Here is a 17353-nt window from a genome sequence, read left to right on the forward strand (position 1 = left end):
CTGGCACCCTCTCTCGCCCTGCCTGCCCCCTCTCTTTCGCCCTGCCTGCCCCCCCCCCTCGCCCCGCCTGGCCCCTCTCTCGCCCTGCCTGCCCCCTCTCTTTTGCCCTGCCTGCCCCCCTTTCTCAAGCCCCGCCTGCCCCCTCTCTCGCCCCGCCTGCTCCCCTCTCTCTCGCCCTGCCTGCCCCCCTCTCGCCCTGCCTGCCCCCTCTCTCTCTCGCCCCGCCTGCCCCCTCTCTCGCCCCGCCTGCCCCCTCTCTCGCCCCGCCTGCCCCCTCTCTCGCCCCGCCTGCCCATTGTCTCTCGCCCCGCCTGCCCCCTCTCTCTCGCCCTGCCTGCCCCATCTCTCTCGCCCCGCCTGCCCCCCCTCTCTTGCCCCGCCTGCCCCCTCTCTCTCACCCCGCCTGCCCCCTCTCTCTCACCCCGCCTGCCCCCCCTCTCGCCCCGCTGCCCCCTCTCTCTCTCACCCCGCCTGCCCCCTCTCTCTTGCCCCGCCTGCCCCCCTCTCGCCCCGCTGCCCCCTCTCTCTCTCACCCCGCCTGCCCCCCCCCGCCCCCTCTCTCTCCCGTCCCGACTGCCCCCTCTCCCTCTCTCCCGGCCTGCCTGTTGATGAAGGATTCTGGTGCCAAAATTTACTCAATCTAACATTTATTTTGATTGAAACATTGCGAGCATCTACCTCCTACCCCAACCACACCAGTAATTCAGAAGTCTCTGTGTCTGCTCAAGTGAAACCTAGTTGGCACTCTCCACTGGCATACAATTAAACACACTTGATACATAATTGACATTATGCTCTTTAATGTTCTCTTTGAACTTCTCTGCCCTGCTCCCATTATTTCCTCCTTTAAGATGCTCCTTAAAACTTAATGCTTTGTTCAAACTTTTGAACGCAAAATTTCCTCTGTGCCTCGGATATTATTAATAACTCTCCGGTGAAACGACTTGTGACGTTTTACTGAATTAAGATGCTATACAAATGCAGGTTGCTTGTTGCTGTCATCAATACCTGAATTCTGAACCATATTGAAATATTTATGGCTATATGTAGAAGGGATGTCCAGCATGTGCTGCGACATTTGAACACCTAATTGTAAATGTTGAACCCCTTTGTTTCTGATTAACTTGGTAACATAGTTGCAGTAACATCAAACAAATTTATGTTACCATGTTTTTTTCAACAGCTATTACTTGAACATCTGGAGTGCCTTGTGTCGAGACATGAGAGATCGTTGCGAATGACCGTGGTTAAGCGACAATCACAATCCCCATCAGGGGTTTCCAGTGAAGTGGAGGTTCTGAAGGCGCTGAAGTCATTATTTGAACATCATAAAGCTTTGGATGAAAAGGTGAGATGGGTGGGGGGGGGGGGGGGGGGGGGGGGAGAGAGAGAGCAAAGAATTGCTCTCTCTCGACTGAGGCTGGGTCAACTTGTGAAAAGTGTGTAATAAATAGCAAGGTTAGGTTAACTTCCAATGAACAGTGATTATAGAGATCAGGGGACACTCCCCACAGTTTTTGGCAACAAAAGTGATTTTGTTTTTAATAAGTGAGACATTGTATTTGAAATGCTTTGTGTGAAGCTTCTTTCAATACTTGAATAACAAAATGCTGTTACCCATTTACTGTGGATTTGAACTGGAATTGACTGTCCGCCAAAGTCACAATGTGATTGACGGTCGCTGCATGTGACTTTGGATTTTAGCTGAATCTGGCCAAACACTCAGAGATGGCAACACCTGACATTATTGGCTCTAAATGTGAAAAGCTTTGCTGGTAGCTCTGAATGCCTCACCACAATTACGGAGACTTATAAATTGAATATTTGTCATTTGACAGCTGCCAAGTAGCATTGTGTTTATCTCTCTGCTGCGGTTTTCATTATATGTGATCTGCAGCTAACCGATTTTGCTGCTGACATAAATACGATGGCAGTGGGAATACAGTGTTCTGTTGTGGTACTCCTTGCATATGAATGAGAATAAACAGAGCAGCATAAAAGAAAAAATGGTTGCTCGAAGGGCTGACTTGGAATTTTGTATCTAATTACTCAGATTTCCACTTTTTAAAAGGATTACGATTATAGATTTGTGTACTGAGGAATTCCTGTTTAAATTGATTTTGCTCTAGAACTGTAAACTGAAATTGAAATATTTCGATGTGGCTTTTTGAACACTGCTGTCAGCTATTTACTGTCGACGAGAATAGTGATTGGCCATCGAAGCCTTTGTGGTTGGCAGCTCCAAGATACCTCTTTGGCTTTTCACCTCATCTGCATCTACCCTGTGGTTAATTCCCAGTAAGGTTGGATTGCAAACTATAACCCACACGAGACCTACGGGGATGGACCAATTAGCCTCCCCCTGAACTTCGTACGGGTGAAAACGTCCACACAAACCACATAGATTGGCATTGGGGATTTCACAAAACCTATTAGGAATGTGAGTCCTTCCAAAGTCAACTATTCTCCTTCAGGGAGATGACTGGATCAGATACAACTGACACTGTGTGAGCATCAGCAGGATCCTTACACATTATAGATCTGTAATTAAGCTGAAGAGAGCACATTTTAAAATTTGTATCTGCACAACCGGGTCAGTGGGTACCTAGAGCACAGCTATTTCTTCTCTGTAGTTTGAAAGATTATTGGTTTCAAACGTTTATCTGAACTGGAAACCTTGTTTGTAAGTAAAAGTGTATTTTTACTTTAATCAATGGAATGACTATATTTACTTCCATTGCAATTCACAATGTGGAAAGAGCCTGTGCTCGGGCAATTTGGAACTAATCCCCCTGCTGTGCTATCTCACCACGGCCCTGTCTCTATTGGTTTCAAATAATAGTGGTGTTTCCCTTAAAAGCTTATCAAGTCAGGTTAGCAGCTGTTTCTCTAACACAAGTTTTATGAGTCTGCCTCTTTGTTTTTGAGGGAATAGCAGTTGTAGGGGGATACCACTTTGTTTTCGATTGCTTCATAGAAAATGAAGAGGCAGACTCATTAAAAAAATTGCAGTTAGAGAAACAGCTGCTACCCTGACTTTATGGATCGTTGCAGTGCTATAAAAATAAAGAATCAGATTTATCGCTTTGAATTTCCAGCGAGCTGCCAATCACGATGATTTCAGGAGGCTATGTAGTGTGAATTTCAATGTTAACAATCCAGTTCAAAGCATTCAGCTGCCTAGCCATACACACTGCCTTCAATACTTCAATAAGGCAATGAAATTAACAGTGCAAAAACCACTCTGAAAACCATCTTCATCTACTGTTGCCTCTTACAGATCTTTGCATGCCCATGCGTGAAGACATTGCTCCTTTAGCCTCTCTTCCTTAGTTAATGATTCCTCATTACCTGATTACTCTTGCATATAATCCTTCCCTATTAACTATATTAAACCCCCTTTGTGAGTTACAAAAGGAGCTCTATTAACTCCCCTCTTGGCCCTTTTGCTCCAGTGGAAATCATCCCAGTATCTGAAGCTTCTCCCCATAACCATAGTGCCATTCTCAACATCATCCTTATTAGAACAAATGCCATAGAACCACTATAGCTTTAGCGACCTCTATAATGTGAGCTTTAGTGAACTCTAGAATGTGGCACTTGTGACTGCACACACTGGCTTAATATTTTGTGATGATCTACCATTTTGTCTCTTCACTCTCAATCCATGACATTGGCCGGTATTCTCTGTTCCCGCCGCGGCGATCAGCAGGGCGGAATTGGGATTTGTGGCAGGCGGCAGATCTGTATGAGTGTCCATGTCCGCCCTGCTGGCCATAGCGGGTTTCCCAACGGCACATGACCCGGCAGGACCATGCAAATAACTTATTAAAGCTATTTTGCATGTCATTGATGGGCAGTACACACCATTCGTCAGTCAGGTGGGGTGATCCACCCACCCCTTGTTCCCCCAGCCAAGAGTCCCACTGACATGAATTGGTATAAGTATTGAGGATTAATGACTTGGCGGCTTCTAGTCCGAGGAGTGGCAAAGTGATAAGCATCAACAATTGCTGCATAGGGTGCCAAGAGGGGTCCTTCCTGGAGGTAGGGGATAGGGTCAAGCTGAGTTGGAGGGCTCAGGGCAGGGGTTTTCAGGGATGGGGTTCCTTTGGCTGCTATCCCCAGCTGCATCCTTTCAACCCATCAAACAGTTTATCAGTATGTAAAAGTCAAAGTTTTTCAAGAATACTCCTATAGCATTTAAACAGTCACTCATTATCTCCTAAACACACATCCACAATAATAAAGTGAAAATGATCTCAGCTTCACCCTTTAGCCCTTTTGAAACTCTGTCAGTATGTCAAGTTTAAAGGTCTGTGAGATGAAGGTGAAAGAGTTATGCCTTTGAAATGATGGAAACCTTTGGAGTGGTTTTCAGAATGGTTTTCATACTGTTAATTTCATTGCCTTATTGAAGTATTGAAGGCAATGTGTATGGCTAGGCAGCTGAATGCTTTGAACTGGATTGTTAACATTGAAATTCACACTCCATAGCCTCCTAAAAGCATCGTGATTGGCAGCTCGCTGGAAATTCAAAGCGATAAATCTGATTCTTTATTTTTATAGCACTGCAACGATCCATAAAGTCAGGGTAGCAGCTGTTTCTCTAACCGCAATTTTTTTAATGAGTCTGCCTCTTCATTTTCTATGAAGCAATCGAAAACAAAGTGGTATCCCCCTACAACTGCTATTCCCTTGAAAACAAAGAGGCAGACTCATAAAACTTGTGTTAGAGAAACAGCTGCTAATCTGACGTGATAAATCTCTGTAGAGCTATAAAAATAAACAATCTGATTCCATTCATCAACGCCCTTCAACATCTATCTATCAGTCGGATGGTGAGGGGTGGCACAGCGGTTAGCATGGCTGCCTCACAGGCCAGAAATCTGGGTTCAATTCCGGATCTTGATGACTGTGTGCCGTTTCTATTTTCTCCCCGTGTCTGCGTGGGTTTTCTCTGGGTGCGCCTCCTTCTTCCCACAATCAAAAGAGGTTCAGGTTAGGTGGATTGGCCATGCCCCTAAGTGTTCAAAGGTAGTAGTATAATGATGAGTTTGGAAGTTGAGAAGGGGTACAAGGAGAAAACCTCCATGATCCTGATACAGTGACACGGGATGCCACGAGTTCTGTTGCAGCAGCGTCATGATGCAGAGAATCATTGAGCCCAGGAGATGCAGGCATCCTCATTACCTGCTGGTTCGGCTCTGCTCTGTACTATGTGTGGATCATGTCATGCGAAGGAAGAATGTCACTGATTGTGCAGCTCTGTGTTTGGATAATGTGCTTGCGACAGCAGAATAGCTGGAGAAAGGTGAAGCTAGCGAGAAGTGGATGGATGAATGTGTGTGAGAGAGGTGGATGGTAACTGGATGTCAGATACAAGTCCTGAGTGCTAGAGACTGATTCTGGGTGAGTGATGGGAATGTGGTGCATTGAGCTCCATGAGAAGTTATTGGAGTGGTAGACCAGTGATGTCATTTGAAACACGGGCTAGTTTAGCACACGGCTAAATAGCTGGCTTTCAAAGCAGACCAAGGCAGGCCAGCAGCGCGGTTCGATTCCTGTACCGGCCTCCCCGAACAGGCGCCGGAATGTGGCGACTAGGGGCTTTTCACAGTAACTTCATTTGAAGCCTACTTGTGACAATAAGCGATTTTTATTTCATTTCATTTTCAAGTGCGTTCGTTTGAACACTTAGAATCATAGAATCCCCACAGTGTAGAAGGGAAGGAGGCCATTCAGCCCATCGAGTCTGTGCCGATCCAGAGGACCCTACCCAGTTCCACTCCCCTGCCTCATGCCCATAACCCCACCTAATCTTTGGACACTAGGAGCAAGTTAGCGTGGCCAATCTATCTTTGGACTGTGGGAGGAAACCGGAGTGACCGGAGGAAACCCATGCAGACACTGGGAGAATCTGCAGACCCCACAAAATCTCACCAGGTCGGAATCAAATTTGGTCCCCGGCGCGGTGAGGCAGCAATGCTAATCACTTGTGTGAAGTCTTGGCATTGCTACCAGGTTGTTGAGACTGGACACTGATTTAATCTCCAAAGCTACCTGCTCCCATTCAGAATTTTCTGGCTCCTGCAGAACTATACTTTTCTTCCTGTACATCTTCAGTACTCCATTTCTCTTCACTGCTGTTCCATTTTCCATTTTTTTCACAATTGCAGGAATAATAATCAGCTACATCTTCCTGTAATTCATTGCAGCCTTCCTCGAAAAGGACAGGCAGCCTTTAGGAACAGAAGGCTGGCTGCACCATGTGCTTTCTGCAAATGCTGCTCAGCTCCCTGTGGAGTGCAGAATCAGACAGCAGTGAGGCAAATATTCAACCTTAATTGTAAATGCTAGCCTGAAATGTAGGCACTGCCTTCATTTTTCAGAAATGACCGAGGAATTGTAATCTCATCACCTGACAAACGGCCCACACCAGTTTTGAGTTCTATATTGTTAAGTTTCAATGTTCCCAGGGCAGTTACCAAATTATACTCTGGTGAGAGAGCATTATAGAATATAGAAATGTCAGGTTTCTATCTGCAGTTCTCCACATGATAAATTCAAAATCTGTGTATTTTTGGAGTGACTCCTGTCGTGATGTGACTCATGGAGACTCTTAGCATTCTGCTTAAATTAATGGCTTCTTTATCTACCCACGTACAAGTAGCCCAGAATAAAACTCCGACTAGTTGCCAGCATATCAGAAGCTTGACAATACAAGAAAATTAAAATGTGGCAGAAGAGATAATTTAGAGAGAGACAGATAGCCATGCATATATCAGTCTGTGTTCAGCCATGTATATTAGTCTGTGCTGCTCACACGGGACTGCCACTGGTCTCCAACTGTTAATAACACATGGAGCTTCCACGCGAGTTGAGAACAGGCCTGTTTGTCACTCTTATATTTTAAGGCGATTGGTTCTCCCTGTCCATTTTAACTACTGGGTCTGATTAGTTTATTGATGAGTTGGGCAATGCACTAAATGGGAGGTGGTTTTATATCCTGACTGTGATTTCAGTGATTTCTTTTGTTGCTGAGTTTTAAAATTGTTTTAATTTAAATTGTTCACGCGTTTCCCAATGATCCTTTTACCTCCTTGGGTTTATTCAGAGTTCAGACTTTACCCTTGCCCTTCAGGACAAGCTGTGTTCGATTTATTCCAAAAGCTCTCATTGTCACCTGTTGATTTCACCTTTAAAGAGTGCCTGCTGCCATGCTGACCGTTTAATAAGAAAAGCATCATAGTGTCAAGATGAGCGCAGTTTTTCTTTCTCCGCATCTCCTTCCTGCTCTCCCAGCATCATGGCTAGCTCCACATATAATTATCGTGCCACATTTAGATCAGAGCAAAGCAGTCTCTGCTCCATGGAAAACTGCCATTATTATCTCTGGGGTCAGATTGACTCGATCGCACACATCAGCACAGGGTTGCCAATGGAAAGTTACAATTGTGCCTGCAATATATGGGGGACCTCTCATTATTTTGGAGTTGCGGTTAGACCCATATCAAACATGCTGTTCCATAACGGCTTTTGTTCTACAACATGGGAACACATTGATTCCAGATGTGCACACATTCAGAGAGTGGAAATGCACTTGGGAATCACCAAATAATTCACAAGTGGAGCAACGGTGAACACCAAGGTCGGTGCAATCATTGTGTTCTTGAAAATAAACGTGCCTCTCATCACAGTGCATACTGTAACCATACCCTAATAGGTTGCTGTTCCCAGCTTAATGGTTGACTGCTGGGAAGTCATGTACCACACTGCTCCTCTGCACCCCCTCTACCCCTACCATCCTCTTACAAACCCATATAACCACAGCATAGCTCGGATATGTAATTTGTTATGCTTAGGTTGTTATGGGTGTGAAACTCGGTCGTAGTGTTTGCTCAAAAAACCTGCTGCACCAGTATTGTGCTGCTCTAATCCCAACTCGCTCTCCACATGTTCAGTTCTATTTATTTAACTGACGATGAACCACAGAGTGCTTGAATGCATTTCCTCTTCTTATTCCTCCAGGTTCGTGAGCGTCTCCGAGTTTCACTGGAAAGAGTATCAACACTGGAAGAACAACTGTCTTCAGCCAATCAGGAGGTAGGACTGCAAATTTCTCACAAGATTCTGTTTGTTGTGCGTCATTACAAGCACTCCAAAGCGTTTAATGATGTACTTGTGTGTTGGTGTTAACTCATGTCTGTTGAAGTGAATTTATGATTTTTGTGTATTTCAGTTTGGGCAAAATTGACCTTGTGACATTTATACTGCACATCACTGTGGTGGGGCGGGGCCTCACAGAGCCGGTCCAGAGAACCCTTTAAAAACGGTGGCCCCAATCAACACAGAAAGAACCTCCCCCCATAGACTTGGGGGAACCATCCCAAAAGCGTCAGGGCTCTCTTTCTTCCCCCACCCACAAACCCTGCCCCCAATGGGGCTCAGCAAAGGGTCCACCCCTGACACTGACACAGGTAGCACTGATGGGTTGGCACTTACCTTTGTTCCCCCTCGACCGATTCATGTTTTTAAATTGCTATTGTAAACCTCGCAGGCATGACGTGACAACGGTGAGGTTTGAATATTCAGTGATGGGGCATCATGTGGCGGGGGGCTTGTTACTGATATTAAAACGTATGTAAAAGCATTAAGATGAGATTCTTGCACTTTGTGGGGGGGGGGGGGGGAACCTCGTTACATCAGCAGCGAAGGGCAGGGAGATTGGGAACTGAGATCTCGCAGGCGAGAATCACGATTCTGGGATGATTTGGCGTTGCATCACTGTTCTCGCTGATAGCAGACACGGGTGCAATATCACCCCCCACAGCAACTATTTATTGTGGAACATAACAATGTATAGATGTACAAGATAGTCGGCTTCTTCAGTTCAAGCCATGAGCGTTCTCTACTGTGTCTACTACCAGTGAATTTTCACTAGCATCAAAGCAAGGCTGACCAATAATGCACACCTGGGCTGCCGGCTCTAGCTGGACATCCATGGAAGTTTCATAACATGACTTCCAGCCTCCAACTGCTCCACCCAGGAAATTGTGGGGTTGGAGGTCAGGCCAGACCCAATGATGGCCATCTTTGGGGTATCGGAAATGCCGGAGCTGCTGGAGGGGAAGGGGATCGATTTTGTGGCCTTTACCTCTTTAATTGCCCGGTGAAGGATGTCGCTAAATTGGAGGTCGGATACACTGTTCTGCTCCCATGTCTCATGGTGGCTGAAAGTAGCCATCACAGTTTGCTTGCCCGCACGGATGCAGTCTTGTAGCTCCAGTCTTCACTATTGAGTGCCATGATGTAACTCAAGGCATACTACAATACAATGCTAATTGACTGGCTGTCCATTGTGACACCCATCAATGGCAACGGTGAAATAACCTCAGCAGAAATGGTTCCAAACGCCACTTGAACGTAATAAAACCATTCAACATTTGTTAACATTTAGTTCAAAATTTAGTGCAGCAACTAATTTTATGGTGTAGAACTGCGAAAAATAGGCTTACCTTACATCCGACTCTTGAGGGACTCCTTTGTTTTCTCTTCAGTTCCACCCTATTTTCGTGAAACAAACGGCAATGAAAGAAAAACGGTTAAGTTCTTTAGGACAGCTATTCCATCAGCATTGAGAGCTGTTAGATTTTAGAATGTTTTTAACACAACTAACATGAAAGTGTCTCGTGTACACTGTCGAAATGTGGTGAGGCCCACAACACTTGGGGCTTTAATGCTGACTGCAAATTCACATCCTTCTCCTGACGCTGAGGAACCAAATTTGGATCCAGTCCTTTTCATTATGGCATAATATGGATAAAAGTATTTAATGTATTGATTCAGATAGTTTAGTGTTACTAAGCATGATTAAAGTATTTATTTTTATTACTTTCAAGCGATGCTCGGAACCATTTTCTTCGAGTTTAGTTTACCTCCGCTGCAAATGGGTGTCACCAGGGCCAGCAAGTCAAATAGAATCATATTGAGTTTTCTTCCACTGATTTTTTTAAAAGAAATATTTTTATTTGTTTTTACCATTTTGTACATGAAACAAAACAACCCCCAACGAAAAGAATAACAAATAATCCCCCCCACCCACCAACCCCATATTATCCATTCGTTAAAGTGAAGAATAAGTAGACACATTCTCTTATGGAACCCCTCAATCGCCCCCCTCAAGGTGACCTTCACCGTCTCAAGATACAGGAACTCCATCAGGTCCCCAGCCACACTGAGGCACTGGTGGGAGAATCTGACCTCCACCCCAACAGGACCTGCCTGTGTGCAATCAGCAAGAGAAAGGCTAAAACATCCTCCCCCAGCACCGACAGGTCCAACACCCCAAATATATACCCTCCATCGACTGGGGTCCAAGTGCAAGATAGCTGGCATGATGCTGAAAAATTTCTCCAACTTCAAACTCCGTCATCGACAACACCCTCTCCAATCATGAGGAAGGCGATGTCACCGGTCCCCTACTTCCCCGTTAATTCCTCCAAGTTTGCAAACCGCACTTACAGGAACAAATCTTTCATTTCAACCACCCTCACTCCTCCCAGCACCGAAACCTGGCATCCAGTTTCGTCGGCTCAAGCGCATGATTCTCTCAGATTGGCATCAGCTTCGACCCCGCTCCTAACTTAAAATGTTGACAAAATTACCTCCATATCTTCAGCATAACCAACATCACTGGACTATCCGAATATTTCCCTGAGGCAAATGGAAGCAGTGCCGTAGCCAGTTCCGCAACCCCGACTCCAACAAGAGCTTGCCTCCATCCTCACCGACATTGCCTGCAGCTCCCTTCCCCAGCCCGCACCTTCTCAGCATTCGCTGCTCAATAATAATACAACAAATTTGGCAAACTCCCCGCCCCCCAACTGTCGCCTTCCTATCAATGAGATTTGTTCACTTGAGTTTTCAATGCCTGTTATTAATATAATGAATGGTGCGTTTCCACTGATAAACTGGAAATGTAATGCGATGCAAGGAAAGACCACTTGCTCACTTCCGGATATTATGGATCACCTTTCTTCTCAAGGTGAGAATGCACACGGAACAAATTGTATTCATTCTAATTATTTCAAACTCCTTCCTTCTGAAGACTTGCTTCTAAGTATGCAATCTAATCTCATCAATATGGTTATCTCCGATTTGCTGTTTCCTTGTTTTCAACTTCAGGTCCACAGGTGACCAGCTGTGAGGGGATTGCTTTGAAGGCGTTTTGAGGCTTTGCATACATTTTACATGCTTTATAAAGATTTAAAAAATGACGAGTGGACCTGACTCCCTCAGCAGAAAATGAAGCTCGAGGCATTGCACAGCAGGAAAGAGCAAGGTCATGGCCCAGAATTCACTGTGGTAGGCATCAAAAGGTGTCTGTCTTTAGTTCATAACATAGTTTGTCCACAAAGTTGCTGGGAGTGCAAGCTGATAATGACAATGTAAAGGAAGAAAAGCACCTGGAATGTGATCAAATGCAGTATCTCCTTGACCAATGAAATTTTAAAGTGGCAAAATAAACGCATGAAGGACTGAGAAGGAGGTTGCATTATAGAGTGAGGATCCATTGCCAAATCAGGTACAGAACAAGAAATAGAGCTGGAACAAATGTTAGATTAGGAGAGGAAAGAAAGACAAAAGAAAAGTAAGAAAAAAGCTAAATTGTACATTTGTAGATCTCTCTGAAAATGAGAACCTGAAGAAATGACACTCCATTCAGAGAGCTTGTTGAGGAGTCATTTGCAATTATCCTCTTGTTAAAAGGTATTTAGGCTTGCTTTGACTGGGGTTTAAGCAATGTTTCCTCAGAGGGATTACCTTTCTGGAGTGTCAGATGAGAAGTGGGTGGGAGCAGGTAAATCTGAAGGGTCAGCACAGTAGGCAACTGTGAGGTCCTCGGGTGGGGTCCAGTAAAGCACCAGGCGGTGTGGGCGCTCTGACATGGGCTGGTGAACAACACTGGCACAAAGGGCATGATGGATGCAGTCGCAGTGATCCCTCAGCCTCAGGCTTCAAATACCAGCTTCAGGGCATGAGCTGTGTGGATGTCAAATGCTACTGGTCATGATGTCCAGGATCTCCGCAATGCAGTCATGGGCGGCTGGCTGCTCAAGAAGTGAGACTCATTCATGAAGCTGAGTGCAAAATAGAGTCTTGAAATGAATCAGATGAACCTTGCCTACCACAGAGGCAAGCCACTTTCCTAATTACATCACTGATCCTTTCTTGACTTGTCAATTATGCCCATTTAGTCAGTATTGTAATGCATGATTATGCCACTGATTTGCGCCCACCAATTAACTTTTTGTGAGCTGAGCTCTCCGAGCATTGAACTCCATGGCTTACAGTCACTTCTCCATAAAAGAGAGATGACACAGATTTAACCCCAATGCAATGTCAAGTGCAAAGGTAACAGAGCTCATCAGTCAGCCCTGACGTGACAAGTTTGGTGGCAACGTTTCAAGCCTCCAGGAAGTCAGGATGCAAAGCGAGTCAAAGCACTCATGTGCCCTCAGTCCTCACCCTTGAGGGATTAAGTGGGTCACCAAGGCTACCCATCTGTCAGCTGGAGTTGGGAAAGCTTTGTGTGGGGATATGGCCATTGTGTGGGAGCGAGGCTCATTGGAAAGGCGCTCACCGAGGAGAATGTGCACCGAGGTGGATGTCTCATATTTTGAGAGGGCTATTGATCAGGGCATAGTCAGGACTCCTCATTGCTCATATTTCTGTTGGCTTCCTTTAAATGTTTGGATCACGAGGATTATGGAGCTAGTCGAGTTGGCAGTGCTGTTGAATTAAATAGAGCAACAGCAATGACGTCAATGTGGGGCAGTCCGTGGGTAGGGCTAACTCTTTGTGGAGGAGTGGCAGAGCCTGCTGATTAACCGGGTGCAGGGCCACATATGGAGGTGGCTCAAAGGAGACACTACCGGCCAGGGGTCTACTCGAGGCGAGCATCGTATTTCCAGAAGTCAGAGATCCAGTGCCAGTGATGACCACATCTGTCCCAAGGAATGGACCACCTGTGCCAGGTTGTGTAGCAGATGGGAACACATGGACTGGGAGGTCACTCGCTGCCTGTGGCCCTGAAAGTTAGAGCCGTGCTGAACCTCTATGCCAGAGGCCCATTTCAGGGCTGTACAGGTGACCTGTTTGACATCTCATATCTGCCGCACATAAATACGTATGTGAGGTGATTGATGTGCTAGTTGTGAGGGCTCATCACATCAACTTTGACCGGGACCAGGCGAGTTAGGACGTGAAGGCAAGGGCTTTGCCCGCATGACTGGAATGTCCCATGTGCAGGGTCTCAAAGACTGCATGTATGTGGCTCTACGTTCCCCATGGTGGTATGGGGCACCGTTTATAAACCATGGGCGATATCACTCCCTTCACGTGCAGATCGTCTGCAACAGTGCCATCCGCACAATGCAGGTGTGTACCTGTTTGCTGGGGACCGTCCATGTTAGCTACATTCTTAGACACTCACATATCCAAGCTGCATTCTAAGTAGTCCAGCAGCTGGAGGAATGGTCCCTTGGGAACAAGGGGTACACACATATGCGCAGGCCCTAAACATCTGCAGAGACTTGTTACTATGACCATGAAGCTCATGCATCTACACGCATGCTGGTTGAGCAGGTGATCGGCCTGCTAATGATACAGTTCCATTAGCTGGACCAGTCGGCGGCTGCCCTCCAGTACAGCCCTCGTAGTGTGCTGCATGCTGCACAACCTGGCAATGCAACAGGATGATGAGGAAATGCAGGAGCGCCACATCTCCTTGGAGGAGGAGGCCGAAGAGGGCCACTTTGGGGATGACTGGGACTAGAGTGGCACACCCTGGGGTGAGGCCAATTTCACTTGTATCCTGCCAGCAGTAATCGCGGTAATCACTCCTTTCATAGCCAGGGCTCAAAAGGGATATTACTGAATGATGCAGGAGAATGATGATGACTTGCAGTGGAGACAGAACGACATGGCTCTTCAGCGAATGGTGACTCCTGTCTGATAGACACCCGAGTATGACCTGTCACTGAACAGGGTGATCTGCGGGCGATGAGATGCTGAATGATAACATCTCAGCTGTGACAGCTTCCTCTGAAGTTAAGTTTCTCAGTGTGTGTTTCCACCTGTTGAGGAGGTGTGCAGACGCTCACAAGTTTTTAGCCGATGGCTTCCTCATGATGAGAGAATGATGCTACGAATGAGAAGCCGGGAGGGGGGAGCCCTGCATCACCAAGATAACATCAGCATGACTGAGTCGTCACAGTAGGAGAGTGGAGAACCATTGAGCTTCCATCCTCTCAAAGCGAATGAAGGATGAGCCAGCATTGAGCGAGTGTTTCCAGAGCATACGGGAATTCCATGGGAGTGGGGAGGAGCTTTATGGGTGATAACTATGGCATTTATTTGATTAAATGGTGCTGACACTGGTAATTAATCTCTACTTGTGCCGATGTTCACCTGTGCCCACACTATCTTTTCTTTGCCTTCCTCTACCGTCCAGCTACGCCTAGGTGTCTCCTCAGGATCCACAGCTGAGGATGAGGAAGCCTGCTGACTTCCACACCCTGCTGGCTGAGAGGACCTTGGCGGACATTGCCTGGAGGGCTGTAACCATGAGAGCCCGGGCCTGCGTTCGGGCAGCACGTATGTTGTCATGCTACCCTCCACAGTGTGCAGGGCTGGAGATGATGCCGGTCACTGGATTCTCTGCGGTTTTCTGGCTGAAACCCGATGCTTGGAAAAAAAATGGGGAAATTTCACCCTGAATCCTGCTTCAGCAGTGCTTCAACAAATTCTCGCAGCAATCTACTAGCTGAACATGTGCGCTTGGATTTTTTCTATTCTTTCGTTGGATGCGGTCGTCGCTTGCTAGCCTAGCATTTGTTGCCCATCCATAATTGCTCTTGAAAAGGTGCCTTTTTGAATCACTGCCGTCCATTTGGTGCTGGTGCGCATGCACTACAATTGGGAAATCAGATGGCATATTACAAAAGGATTGAAGTTAAAGAAGATATGATTGTGACAACAGCTATACAGGTTGCTGGTGAGATCGCACATGGAGTGCTGTGTACAGCTTTGATCTCCTAATGTAAGGACAGATATTCTTGCCTCAGAGGGAGTGCAACAAAGGTTCACTGGGCTCATTTTCTGGATAGAGCGGATTGTCTAAAGAGGAGAAGCTGAGTAAACTGGGCACTCGGATTTGGAAGAATCAGATAGAAAAATAAAATTGTTACGGGGTTTGACTGGGTAGATACTTGGGGAATGTTGCCCTCAACTGGGGAATCTAGAACCAGGAGTCCCAGTCTCGGAATAAGGCCGGGAATTTCCAGCCCACAAGTGGTGGGACCAGCTGAAGTGAGTACAGTGAGCCAGCCATGGTCTGATGACTTTCAGCGAGACCAGAAAATCCCTGAGGCGGCAGGACCAGAAAATCCTGGCCGAAGGGGCCTGCCATTTCCGACTGACGTGAGGAGAAATTTCTTTCAAAGCGTTTGGAATCTTTGGCATTTTCAACTGTGGATGCTGTCATTAAAGTATATTCAGGACAGGTTGGCAAATGCCTTGGGCACTCGGAAACTGAGGAACATGGGGTGTGTGCAGGAAGGTGGATTTTGAGGTTGATGATCATCTATGTTCTTATCGAATGGTGGACCAGATTTGAAGGACAAAATGGCCACCGCCTCCTATTTCTCAAGTTGGTATATTTTGTTATCTTATGAAAAGTGACATTGCTTTATTCTGCCTAAACTACCACACTATAGCCATCTAACAATAACAGCTATGAGATGTTGTGATTTGCAGTAGATTTGGAAGTTGGGATTTTACACGTTGATCAAATACCACGGTAGTCGCCTGTTAGGTTTTAGCATTGCGGGTGTTCTTGTGATGGATTCTGTAATTATAGTCTTTCTTACTATGGTAACTGATTGTCCTTCTCTTCCTCTCCATTTGAAGTAAATGGAAAGTGTCTCTGGTATTTGAGAAGTGTAAAGTGTGATAAATTCTTTGTGAAGGCATGCCCCTGTCACTGAACAGTAATTATAGGTATTCTGACCTTAATCACACTCCATGGCCCAGGATTAAATGATTGTGCTTTGTTTGTCAGCCGCTGGCAAAACAAAACTGGGCAATCATTGTCAGTTTTAATAGCAGAGCTCAGGATTGTTGATCAGCGTATCTTTATATTGTCAGTTTATATTTTGGTCTGGATCATGTTGGGGAAGTGGTTGGCCTGACTCTCAGCGTGATACTAAAGTCTGCAGATAACTTATCCGTAGATTGCGCCTTGAGTGTGTTGTGTGTGTTGCTCCGTAGTTATTTACAGATTTACTCAGTTTTTCCTGATTATCACAGCAAAGCTAGGTTTTTGGTGATTTTATTTTTCTGAGCACTGCAAATTGGCTTTCAACCAAAAATCTGATATCGGAAAAAATTATGTGAAAAACCTTTAAAGTTGTTGCCATTGGAGGGTGAATACTGAGTGTTTTTCAAAACCTCAGGGATTGCCAAACAGGAAAACATTTTGCCTAACTGTAGAACAGCCTCTTGTTGCTCTGGATGTCATTATGTTTTCTACAGCAGGGGTTCTAAAACTTGTTGCCTCTGAAGTCCTCCACCCCCAACAAATATATTTTCTATATGAAAACCCTTCCAGTGCAGTTGGCTTCATTGTGCTATGTTATTGCTGTAACTATAGTGCCACTGCAGAATATAGAGGTTCCCACACTAACACCGCTTGCTCTATCCCTCCATGAATCCCAAACATCTGACCTCCCTCGACTCCCTCATCAACCATTCCTGGCATATCATCCAATCTTGGTTCTCCACTTGATTGTCCGTCAAATGGCCTTTAAAAAAACAACTACCCTACACCCAACCTCCATCTCCAGTGCTTTTTTTGTCAGTGTTGAGCAAAAGTACAGAAGTGTTCAGGTTAATGTTGTCTAATGTCTCCAGGTCAATCCTGGAGAATTGAAATCCAGCTGGAGGCTGACGTTGGGCACAATCCATGCTGCCCGTGGTACCCTCCTCTGTAGTGTAAGGATGCAACTAGTCAAAGTATAGGCTTGCAGATAAAGAACAGAGTAGAGCACCAGAGGGCAGCCAATGTCCTTGTAACTATACTCCAGTGTGACAGCAGGAGAGAAAATGGGGAAAATTATGCAGTGAAGAATATGTAAATGGGTTTGTAGATGTTCTCCGTTTTTCTGGTAGTAATTGTCAATCCTAATTGTTTCAAAGAGTTGATGCATGCTGACCCTGAGCAGCTCCTTGCAGCTGCCGCCTTTTTTCTTGCCCCTTTATGTGATTGACAATTATGACTGTGCAAATA

The 17353-nt window shown here is 45.8% G+C and overlaps 1 protein-coding gene across 6 annotated transcripts in view; it reads left to right on the top strand.

The window, feature by feature from the left end:
* Nucleotides 1–17353, top strand: part of LOC119978229 (liprin-alpha-2-like) — a 768706-nt gene that overhangs the window by 539972 nt on the left and 211381 nt on the right. For all 6 annotated transcript variants that reach the window (XM_038819687.1, XM_038819682.1, XM_038819685.1 and 3 more), the window contains 2 exons: nucleotides 1184–1348; nucleotides 8032–8106. In XM_038819687.1, the coding sequence (XP_038675615.1) occupies nucleotides 1238–1348; nucleotides 8032–8106 (186 nt within the window). In that variant the 5' untranslated portion in view covers nucleotides 1184–1237. The remainder of the gene's footprint in view (nucleotides 1–1183; nucleotides 1349–8031; nucleotides 8107–17353) is intronic.

The sequence above is a fragment of the Scyliorhinus canicula genome, chromosome 15 (genome assembly GCF_902713615.1).
Source record: "Scyliorhinus canicula chromosome 15, sScyCan1.1, whole genome shotgun sequence".
Taxonomy (NCBI): Eukaryota; Metazoa; Chordata; class Chondrichthyes; order Carcharhiniformes; family Scyliorhinidae; genus Scyliorhinus; species Scyliorhinus canicula.